General features: G+C 40.6%; 1 protein-coding gene across 1 annotated transcript in view; it reads left to right on the top strand.

The window, feature by feature from the left end:
- The window catches only part of EIPR1 (EARP complex and GARP complex interacting protein 1), a 75,782-nt gene that overhangs the window by 11,671 nt on the left and 51,544 nt on the right, over positions 1 to 12,567 (top strand). The window contains exons 2-3 of the mRNA XM_053459038.1: positions 4,821 to 4,904; positions 5,108 to 5,240. Coding sequence (XP_053315013.1) covers positions 4,821 to 4,904; positions 5,108 to 5,240 — 217 coding nt within the window. The remainder of the gene's footprint in view (positions 1 to 4,820; positions 4,905 to 5,107; positions 5,241 to 12,567) is intronic.

Genomic DNA, 12,567 nt, shown 5'->3' with positions numbered 1-12,567 from the left:
TGAGCAATTTTCTGATGAACTCTTTTTTTCTGTGTTCTTTTTTTATGTCTTAAATGCCTTCCCCAGTACTCTTATAAGTGAGGAGTTTTCCTTAAAATATCCTTATCGTATATCACAGAGATTAGTTTTTTTAAAAAAAAAAAATTAGTGTTTTAGTTGGGATTTCAGTGTATCATGTATAAAACGCTGCTTGTCGATATACCTGTCAATTAGCTGGGAGTGCTCGCTCAAGCCCCCCCTCCTCCAGCGCCATTTGGCAGTGCTCGTTTGCGCCTCCCCTTCCAGCGCCATTTTGCAGTGCTCGTTTGTGCCTCCCCCTCCAGTGCCATTGGTAGTGCTAGTTTGCGCACCTCCCCCCCTCCAGCGCCATTGGCAGTGCTCGTTTGCGCCCCCCCCTCCAGCGCCATTGGCAGTGCTTGTTTGCTTCCCCCCTCCAGCGCCATTGGCAGTGCTCGTTTGCGCCCTCCCCTCCTGCTCCATTTGCAATGCTCGTTTGCGCCCCCCCTCCACCGCCATTGACAGTGCTCGTTAGTGCCCACCTCCAGTGCCATTGGCAGTGCTCGTTAGCGCCATTGGCAGAGCAGTTTCCCGTAGTGTCTGAATTTGAATCCAGCTGCTTCTAGTACATGTTGAGGGTGCGCTCACCTTAGGAAGCCACGGGAATTTAGTGTTTCAGTACTGTCAACAAATAAACTATAATAAGGAAGATTGTTGGTATTCCCATAAAATTTCTTTTTTTTGGGGGGGGGCTGTTCATGGTTATTCTGCACCAGGTTATGGTCTGATAAATAAATAAAATGTTCAAATTCCGTCCTTCATGCACGCTGTATTTTAAAGAAAAGCAGGAGCTGTTTGTGAAAGATAACTCATGGTATAATCTAGAACGGTGGTTTCCAGTAAGCTGCCGTTTTCTCTTGCCACTCGAGTTTAAAAAGGTGCCTTTATTTATATTTATGAAGGGTGCTGCCCTAGATCCGAGGAGACAAAAATCCCTCCCCTTATGTGCCCTGAGCCCCTGGTGGAGGGCAGTTGAAGCACGTATAGAGTTATGTGTTGGAAGAGGCAGAACTTTCTCAATGGCGTTCTCTAGTGGTTGCCCTGTGTATAGGGGGAAGATGTGCCATTCCTGCAGCAGTGCAAGGAAGATCTCTGCTGCCTCACAGGGGGCACTGAAGAGCACCACTTAACCCTTTCAGTAGAATTAACATTTTTGGTATCATTCTCTGACAATTTAATTGCAAACATTTTACATTTGGGAGATACACTAGCTTGCTATGTTTGTAGTGCCAGGTCATAAAACGGCAAGGAAGGTCATAGTGCCCAGTCTTCCAGGGTTTTTTTTAATTAATTTTTTTAAGGTGTTTTCAACTTGGTCAGATCACACCTCTGAGGACGCTATAACACTACACAGTACACTTACTATGTAATAAAAGAGTAAACATATATTTGACTTTCATAATTTTGTTGGCAAGCACTTTCCTCTTTGCTAGCATCTGTCTGTAGAACTTTATAGTGCTGGAGGTTGCTTTCCATTCTCCCCATCGCCTATTAACGCTTCTCCCTCCTTATGGCTGTATTTTTCTTGAAGCTTAAGAACCAAAAAGTAGCAGTTACAAGGATTTGTTGAAATGTTTTTAGCCTAACATATAAAATAGCGATCTATTGAAAACAAAACAAAATATGTTTTATTCGACAAACTGCCCCCTCATGGTGTTGCATTCTTACGATTCTCCAAGGCCTTGGCTCCAGTGGAATAGAAGTCCACGCTTTGGTCTTCAAACGTGTCAGCAACACTGATGACATCATCTTTAGTGTGAAAGTGTCTTCCTTAAATTTATTAAAAAATTAAATTGGGGAGTAGATGACAATCTTGGGGGACCATTTCAGATCAAGATGGTGGGTGATGGGTATAGAACTTTTGACATTGCCTTGTGAGCTGCATGGGCTGTTGCATTACCCTGTAAGAGAAGGTCACTGGGGCTCGACACATCTCCAGAGCCCTTCAGAACCAGCCACAAAACGCAGGAGCGCCTACGCTACTAAAGGATGGAAATTAAGCACTTGCCAGGGGTTCCGAGAACAATGTTTTCTGGTGAACATTCACAATTGGTAAAAAATTCTGATTCTCGACAACCCACCTTTCACTGCGATGTGACTTTTGGGCCATCCGCTTACAATTAAGGAACGATAATCCATTACTTGCCTACCAAAGCCGATGAACGTACCTTTGTTCTTCATCATGAATCAGTAGGTTGGCCATCGCTGGCCAAAATCTGCAACACAATAATGACACAGTAACCACTTTCAGATCATTTAATGGAATCGGCCACATTGTGGCTACGGACTCCTAACAAACGGTTCATTTCCGCCCTATGCTGCGGCGTCATGCCGTACCACATCACGCGTCTCTGCAGGTGAAATCCTAGGTGCTATACCTGTCCGCCGCGGTGACCTGGGGCTTGGTGAGGCTCGCAGTAAAGTGTACTTTATTTCTTAGTAGCCATTTTTGCGGGTTGTAAGGGAAATGTGAGCCTGGATTTTTCCAGTCCGCAGTGTAGCGTTTTAGTCCGCACATTGCAGCAGCGTGTATGTGTGCGTGAGTGTATGTGTGCGTGTGGCAGCTGGCTTTGCATGTTAATACTCCGCCAGCCTTTCCTTTTAGTGTGTCATGTATTTGACGCACAGCCTTACACTGTGCTGTAGGATTGCAGGCTGCTCCCAAAGCTTCAAGTCTGATACCACTTACGTGTCTCAGTAGGGTTCAGACAGCTTTTGTTTTCGTGATCAGAGGCTGATGTATGAGGAGTGGGAGGGTGAAAAAAGAGTGTGAGGCTTTGACAACCAGTGCTGAGAGACTGTCTGCAATTTTTTTCTGTTTTTTTTTTCCCGTTTTTTAAGTCTCTTGGGCTCATCAGCTGCAAGCATGTGTGGTATTTTTTTTTTCTTTTTTTCCTTTCTTCTTTCTTTCTATTAGGCTAGATCTACAGCAGCTATACATATACGTATATATTTATACTTTTTATTTTATCACCCAGGAAAGAAAGTCAACACTCATTAAAGAAAAGTACTAAAGTACTCTGAGTATTTTTTTCCCCATTTTTGAAGAATATATTATTAAAACACTTACCTGACCCAGAAGTTGCAGCCAACCAATCAGTGGCAGGAAAGTGCTCTCATTGAAATCAGTGGGAGAGCTTGCTGCGCATGTGCATAGCGTTCTCTGAGCCGCCTCTGTAGTGGGAAGTATATCACATGGCCGAACATCTCCTCCGCGCAAAATAACCGAGGAGCGAGGAAAGGGGCACAAGAAACTCCACGAAAACGTAAAGTGCATGTGACGACTGGGGTATCTCCTTTAAAGCCCATCACTAAATAAATGTATGTAACTGGCACTTTTCTTCCCAAAATGTATTTTTATTTTATTTAATATTATTATTATTATTAAACGTAAACTATTCATGTGGTCGAGAATGCTTCCGATATGTATGATATTTATGGCCGTATCTTGCTATGCAAACATTATTTTATTTAAAATATTATTATATTATCTTAACATAGCTATGTTACAATTACATTTATTTTTAAGGCCATCTTAACCGTATGAGCAAAATGAAACCTAAAATATATATATGTGTTAATAATAAAGAATAACAAACAGTGCCAATTAAGAGAAAATAAGATCTTTTTTTTTTCTTCGATAAGAAATTGGCTCTACTATCTTAAAAAGCATGCTTTATATTTTAGAGGTCAAGATGCTTCTTTGCTAATATTAAATGTAGATATTATTGTAAGCTTCTTCATTTTGTTTCCTCTCCTAATATTAAATTTAGATAAAATGAAGACGCTTACAATAACGTTTCCTTTGTTTTTCACCAGGCATCCAAGCCACTTGTCATAAACCCATAAAATAAAGTAATTTCAGCGCAGATGTATTTGATTTTCGTGTGCTATTTTGTTATTTGCATGCTAAACTTGATGGTGGAAGGAGTTAAAATATTTTATGTATGTGTCAATGCCTTTATTATTATTATTATTATTATTTTTAACACAATGTGGGTATAACTTTAAGCAGACTTAAAGATACTTGATTTGTAAATATACAGAGATCAAAACATGGAGAAAGACTGCTTTTTTTATAAAATGTGTCTGGTCAGCCTCTGTGAACCGTTTTGCCCCATGACGGTAGGTTTAAGCTTCACGATGTCCTATCCATCTAGAACAGACCAGCATTGAGAAGGTGATTACTTCCCATGTTCAGTCGAGCACAATGATCATTATTGATTATACAGGGCTAGAACACGATAATGAAACAACTGCAGTCTTCAATAATAGGTGTTGATAGATCACCAGGATCGCGCCAATCTGTGTTTCCACTAAGAAAATTTAACCTGTTCAGCATGGATTGGCGTGTATACTTCTGAAAGACTAGGGGAAGAACAGAAGAAATATGATTCTATGATGCACGTTTGAAGACGCATGCAACAAGGGGGGTGATGGACCTCTGCTCATCTTCTCTAATCGATTGAATGCAGTTGCCCAATAGGACACTAAGGCTAGCTGCTGAGGGCCCATGCATTAATCATTTCACATTTTGATAACCTGTGTTTATAGCTGTAGTTTGGATAGCAGTCAATGGATGTATAGATGGTGATTAAGATTTAAATTTTTGAATATACAATATTCTAGTCTAGGATAAATAATAAACAAAATACAAAGGGAAAAATTAAATTTTATAGATAAATATGTGTTATTTGGGAAAGCCAACTGTTGTGTCCGTTGTAACCCCCTGTTCACTTTTTATAATGCTTTTCTTGTTCTAGGCTCGTGCACTAACTGCTCAGACTGCAGAAACTGACACCATCCGTTTTTTGGTGGGGACACAGTCTCTGAGATATGATAACCAGGTGAGTGGTGATCAATAGTGATCTAGAAATTAAATCTGTACACATTATTAATACATTGTTCCACTTTTTTTTATTAATCTGTGTTACATGTACATGTGACTGTGTCTACCTTGATGCTAAAACTCTTAGAAATCACATTTTATTTATATATTATATAGTTTGGACAATAAAGAAAAAAACAAACATAATTTTTGTCTTCCTAGATTCACGTTATAGATTTTGATGATGAGAACAATATCATTAATAAAAACGTCCTGCTTCACCATGCGGGGGAAATCTGGCAGATCAGTGCTAACCCGGCCGACAGAAATGTGCTTGCGACCTGCTACAATAAAAGTGAGTAACACCGACGTCTCTACAGGGGAAAAGTCTACCGTAAGCGATCAGAAAGAAAAATTGTTTCATAAAACATGGAAATTCGTTTCTGGTTACATAGGTACTGTAGCCTGGGACGCCAGAATGGAAACAGTTTCCCTAAATAATTTTTAGTTAAAAATAAAAGGGCATGCCTTGGAGGTGGTGCCATGTGGAGGGTCATAACAGAGACCAACACATGGTAGGCGACCCTAGGCCTCATAGGGCTCTCAGCCACTATCAGAGGTACACTAAGGCAGGTGTGAGAGAAGAACTGGGACCAAGTGCCTGTCTATTTAGAGTGATAGATCTACTTGCACAATTTGAAGAGAGAGTACAGGCCTTGGTCTCTGCTGACTTGTGCTCCCTTAGCCTGGGACAACACAATTCTTTCCCCGGTTTCCCAGTCACTAGCCGATACTGAGTGTAGGGTATAAACAAAATGAAGACTGCTTTATTTTTCACACACGGCTGGATATAGCCAGCAAAGCACAGATTAACATAACTCAAGATATTGGGATACAACCCATCCCCTTAATCTGCCTTCCAGAGACAACAGGGTCAGTAAAGGGGTTAACAATACAATAGGGTCCCAACCTCCACTATCTATTACTGGACGGAATCAGTTCCAAGGTTTGGCCAGGGTAAATGTCTGCAGTGGTGGAACTGGAGGGGGGGGGCTGGCTTATACAACATATTAGTACACCATGTGGCCCCAGTGATGAAGAGTTCCATCACAATCATAAACTGGAGGAGTTGATTATTCTGGAATCTTTCACGGTAAAGATACTCTATCCTGTTGCGTAGCGATTGACTCCACTCAGTGTGTATATAACGTGTACACATAGCACTGTATGTCAGTAAATGCATGGATTACACCGATCCTCCATAACATTATGACCAGCTGCCTGATATTGTATATATAGTTTTAAAAAATATATGATTTGATGGGTAAATGGAATTGGAGTTCTTCAAAGATGTCCCAAATAACACAAGGGAGCAGGATGACCACATGTTAAAAAAAAAAACAAAAAAAAAAAAAAAAAAAACTGACTTACGCATGTGGCCTTTTCTCTTCCAAACAACCCGACAACATTTATAGTAAATTATGATTCAAATAATGAAACACTAAATGAGTACAAATTTATTTTTTTTTAAAAAAAGCTCTGTCCTTTGGAGGTCAAGCACTCCTTTACTGCACTTGGTCTTTGTACATTACGGAGTGGTTTACTCTGTCCATTTTAAAGTCCTGCATGAATTAGAAAACGTTGGCAATGACTGAGCTGTAGCCAACCTGACTACACGTAGACCAAGTACCGCAGCACAGGGGGCAGAACATTGCTCTCAATGGAAAGGATTCTGAGGCTCCAAAGTCCAATCATCAACAGACTAGATTTTTATATGAATTACTTATTTTCTGCTGTGCTGTATGTGAGAGCTGCCGTATTGCTGCTTATTATGTTTTAACCTATAGACTTCCCTAGTAATAGCTTTACAGAGGAACTGAATGGTTGTAAATAATCAATAATGTCAGAGTCTTGTGTGCAGTTTGCAAAAAAAAAAAAAAAAATTAAAGCAGATACTAAAGAACTTGAACAAACAATGAAGTTGATGTCATTCATTTTCTTAGTTTTAAGAAGCTCCAGGGCTACAAACTGATCTGATATTCCCATTTGAGCACAGGTGGCATAATCAAAATTACTTTCGTAATTGCTAAAATCACTATTCAGTTAGGTTATCCAGAAACTGTGATCCATTTACCATCTTTGTAGCTCAGAGTTTGTTGATGATGACGATAATGACAGTTATAGGCTAAGAAATGGAACTACAGAAAAAATGTTATTTTTACAGTGGTTTTCCTAACCTATTTATAGAAAGGCTTACAATAATTCTGCCAATAAAATGAACTGCCTCTTTAAGCATTTTTTCCTTTAGAAAATCCCTTTGTAGAAAACAATTGACCAACTTGAGCTTTTACTTATTTGGAGTTTGGTCATATAAGAAAGTCTGTTACTTTTGACTGCCAATTGTACCTCATCCAGTTTGACAGCATGTGGTCATAATTAGACTTTCACAGCCCTGTAGGTTACTCAGGATACATATCAGATTAATATGTATCTTTTCCGTGGCTGGTACTTCCTTCTTTATAATGCTGTTCAAGTTCCAACCATGCTCGTTACTGGTTCACACAAGAATTAATAACTGAATAGGAAAGAATGAGCATGTACGATTCAGACAGACAAGAACTGGGATGCTCTAGTGAAGTGCATAGGAAATTTTGTGACAGATGAGGTCAATTTTGCCAACAGCCTGAAAGAATATTTCACCTCTGTATTCATGAAGCAAGCTGGATTTAATATCCCACTGACTAGGATAAATTATTCAGCGAAGGAAGGTGAAATGCCAAAAGGACTGTAGATCATCCTGAAACAGAGTAGTTAGAAAAATTAGAACAATGAAACCTAGACAAAGCCTGAAACCTGGAGCCGTATACAGATCTCCGAATTTCTACAGATGCTGAAAAGTACCATCAAGAGCCTCTGCCTTATCGTGTTAAACCCTAAACCGCTCTCTCATTGTATTTTTTGCTTTGTATGACTGGAAGTAGTTTTCATGGATTCTTCTAGAACAGACAAAAAAAACATTGACCTTCTTGATCGGGAACGGTGTAAGCAATTTCTAAAAAGAAAATCAAACAGGTGGAATAAATACCAACAAATGATTATAGCTAGTGATCTAAATAAACTAAGACTACAAGCAACAGTTCATCTCACAAATTGCCCTTTAACTTGAATTTGCAAAAGACCCATTACAAGCCAAAATGGCTTGTAATAGCAGCTACACGCGGCGATGAATCCAAAAGAATTTTTGTCACTTTTGCAATTCATTTTTATAAATTTCGTCGAAGGTCACCCTTGTTTTCGTTGGTTCATATGAACACGCGAAACATACAATTTTACTTAAAAATTACCTAAAAATTTACAAGCAGATGCCTATAGGTCACAGCATGTGTGTCACATAGGGGTAGAAATCAATCCGGCTCCCTACTGCCCTCTTGTGCCGTGTTTTATTCTATGTTTTGCCCTATTTTTATATTTGTTTCTCTTTTTTGAAAGAAAAAAAGCTGAGTCTATGCTCACCGAGACCTAGAATATGAGCAAATGATCAGGGAACCCTTACTATATTTTCATAAGGCCAACCCTACGCAGTTTCTCCTGAGACAGCCCAACATAGTGCAGAACTTCATCAGTGAGATTTGCAAACCTATTTAAATACACAAAAAGTCAGACCTTTCTCGCGAGAGATGCTCCCCAGAGATGGTCTTTCATTATGGAAGTCACCGAGATAAAAAGGTTTCACTTTAACGAGTCTGCAGTGGATTACAGAATAAACCTGTCCCTCTGTTGCAAATAACACAAAATTGGGGCAGTTTTATCAGTGGCACTATTCTGTCGTGCACGTGGCACCTTTGCAGATCCTTTTTTCAATGCGAGTAGTTTTGATGGATTCTTCTAAAACAGACAAATATACATTTCTTGACTGTCAGAAGTATTGGAAAACTACATATTACCCGTGTAACCCGGAGTTGTTAATGGTTAATTACAATTTTCTTCTTCTAATCTTCTTTTAAGTCTGTCAGGAACCACTTTTTCGCTGCCTGAACCATGGCTTTTTTATACCTGTGGCTTTTACATCTGCTACCACTAGTGGCCACCCTCCGCACTCTGGAGCACTCAGAACTTAGGTGTGCCTTGTTACTTGGGTTGAGCCCTAGCCAATACATCCACCTGGACCTTGTTACCTGAATTACCCTGTCTTTATGAACCTGCCCTGCCCTTCAGTCGGGGCCTTTGTATTGAAGTCTATAGACCTTCCTGCTGTGGCTCTGCACCTGTACTGTTCCTGGTTCCCTGACTCCCTGCTTTGTGTCCTTCCAAGTGGACTCCCTGCTTCGTGCCCTTCCAAGCGGGCTGTGTGCCTTTCGTGCCCTTCCAAGCGGGCTGTGTGCCCTTCCAAGTGGGCTCTCTGTCTGTCGTGCCCTTCCAAGCGGGCTCTCTGTCTGTCGTGCCCTTCCAAGCGGGCTCCCTGCCAAAAGACTTATTACCGGTATTTTATTTTGCCATACGTTTCTTGCTTAGACTGTATTACCCTTATTTGCTGGTCCTGTTACATACATAAAATACACTGCATTACCTGGATTTCTGCTTGTGGTGTCTTTGTCTGCATAATCATGTACCGTGGGTTACAGACTGAACCCCAAGTATCCCCTGCGCATGGGCTCCTACCCGACCTGATCACCCGAGTCCTGACAAAGTCTAATAAAAAAGAATACAGAGAAAGTATCCTATAACTCCGATTTATTAATGAAAGCAAAGGCAAAAAGGTAAGATGTAAGTCAAAGTGTACCAATCTCTTTTACACCAACATCTTTATTACACTCTTGATATTTATTATGTGTCACTTGGACACATGGGAAGCCTTACATCAGTGGTTGATGTAAATTCCATGATTTGATCTTATACCAGACCTAAATTAGCAAAATCCTAGAATCTTAGCTTAAATCCACAAGGGTTATAGACCTAAGAACGCTTGTATGCAAGGCATGGTCGGGGGGGGGGTTAAAATTTCCAATTTAACCCCAAGTTTGAGAGTAAATGCAGACTGCTCCAGAAGTTGGAACAAATGGCTATGTCTGTTGATATCTGGTCAAACATTGGATACCCGTTCTAGGGCCAGCCCTGATCTGAATAAATCCTTTAATGATCCTTCTTACCTCCTGGGATATAAATGGGGCACATTTAATATTTTATGTGGCGAGCCACACACACCTGAAATGTCGTCCTGCCAGAAAGCATTCCAAAACAGCTCTTGTAGAGGAGAGAGTGGCCACCCATGCCTTGTTCTGTTGGACAAGTTACCGTATTTGCTCGATTATAAGACGAGGTTTTTTTCAGAGCAAATGCTCTGAAAAATACCCCTCGTCTTATAATCGGGGTCGTCTTCTAATCAGACCTCAAATAGAGGTCTGATTAGGAGACTAAGATCCAGATCCCCCGCACCGCTGCAGGGGACCTGGATCCTCCTATCGTCGCCCCCCCCCGCACGCACGCACGCACGCACTTACCGGTGCTTCCGGAGGTGAAGTTGGCAGCGGGGGTTTGTATGCGTCCGTCGCAAATACCTTCCCCGACTGTCAGAGATCAGAGTTCCAGAGTTCCTGATCGCTGACAGCCGGGGAAGGTATTTGCGACGGACGCATACAAACCCCCGCTGCCAACTCCACCTCCTCCCGGCTGCCGCGGAATGAGACGTCAACCCGCTGCCCCGACAATGCAGCAGGAAATTGGAAGCACCGGTAAGTAAGTAAGTGTGTGTGTGTGTGTGTGTGTGTGTGTGTGTGTGTGTGTGTGTGTGTGTGTGTAGGGCATTTCTGGAATGCCTTACACCCCTATATGCCACTCTGGCACTTAGGGGGTTAAAAGGCATATTATGGGGCAGAGTGGCATATAGGGAGGTATAAGGCATTTCAGGAGGCAGAGTGGCGTTAAGGGGGCATTTAATAGAGCACTCTGCCTCCTGAAATGCCTTATACCTCCCTATATGCCACTCTGCCCCATAATATGCCTTTTAACCCCCTAAATGCCAGAGTGGCATATAGGGGTATAAGGCATTTCTGGAGGCAGAGTGGCACATAGGGGGTCAAAAGGCATACCATGGGGCACAGTGGCATATAGAGGGTTAAAAGGCATATCATGGGCCACAGTGCCATATTGGTGTGGCAAGCCTGGGGGCAGATGTGCGTAACTGGGGGCAGGTTGGAAAATACAAGGAAATAAAAACAAAAAAAAATATTTTTCTCAATCATAGCTTTTATTAAAAAAAATAGTTTACATGAATTAACATTTACTGGTAAAACTTTTTTCCTTTAGGGTCGTCTTATATTAAGGCTTTTTCTTTTTTTCCTAAGTTAATATTCAGATTTTGGGGGGTCGTCTTATAATCAGGGTCGTCTTATAATCGAGCAAATACGGTAATTGGGAGGCATGACTGCGCATAATGAATGGCCATCCCCATTAGAAGACCTTGGCTGCTCCTACATAATGCTCAGTTAAGTCCATGAAGTGAGGTTCAAGAAATGTTGTGTGTTGCAGGGCCATTCCAGCATTTTTTGCAGAGAAACTTGTCAGGGTTGGTCCTTGTATCTCATAATGAAGTGCGTGAGCCGCAAGTCTCCTACATACTTCTTTTATCAAATTGCATCCTGGTTCATTGAATTTCGTGCCTTTAGAAGTTTTAGACATTTGAAATATCACACTCTATGTCTAACTGCCAAACACCGGGGCTAAGTACAGGGTGTGGGGACGGAAGGATAAATCTTGACGGAGAACAAATCTCTGAAACATTCAGAAACGTACCAAGCCTAAACGTATGAAAAAAGAAGATCACGAGTGATGTATCTGCTGGAGATTTTTGAACATATTGTCGAGCCTATAGACAAAGGGAAACCTGCGGACACAATTTAACTGGATTTCTGAAAAGCATTTGATATAATGAGCTGCACAAAAGGTTCATCTACAAAGTCAATAGCGGGAATGGAGGAAATTTGGCTTGAGAACAAAGGACATCTTAAATGGAACAGGGTATCACTGCAAAGGGAAGGGTTCTATGCGGTTTCTTATTTCCTTCACTATTATGAAGCCTACCTACTGTGCAAAGGTAGCCGGCAATAGAGGATTATGGGCAATTTTAGTTACCAAGTGATACTTTGTGATATTCATTCACTATAAATTTTTGAACATCGCTAGTATAATTTTTATCTACTTATGTAAATGATAGAATTTCATTTGGGAAAATTTGGAATTCTTTCCCGAAACATGTTGCCTCAAATGAATCTGCAGTTATTGATTCATGAAAGGGCAACCCTTATTTTTAAGAGTGCAATCGGGGTTAGTAATCCATGTAGCTTTGTATTTTTTTAAGTTCATTGAACATAAATTGATAAAAGTTTTTTTTTTTTTTTTTATGCGATTGGCCATTCGCTTTCTGAAGTCACGAGATACCTTTTACTTATCCATATGTTCAACGTTTTCGATATCAAGTATAAGATTTGTTCATTAAACTTTGGACACTAGTGATCAATAAGCTTGTGATTTTGGATACTTGTAACCTTAACCCTTAGTTTAAATTTTCAACAATTTTAGATTTACTTAGTTAAACTAACCCCTGATAAGCATTCTTTTTTTATTAAAATTTTTGAACTCTAAAACCGTAGTAATCTAGGTGGAAAAGTCGATCATGATCAACCCTG

This window comes from Spea bombifrons, chromosome 3 (assembly GCF_027358695.1).
Source record: "Spea bombifrons isolate aSpeBom1 chromosome 3, aSpeBom1.2.pri, whole genome shotgun sequence".
NCBI classification, from domain to species: domain Eukaryota; kingdom Metazoa; phylum Chordata; class Amphibia; order Anura; family Pelobatidae; genus Spea; species Spea bombifrons.
The sequence above is the reverse complement of the archived record's forward strand: the minus strand, read 5'-3'. Positions and strand labels throughout refer to the sequence as shown.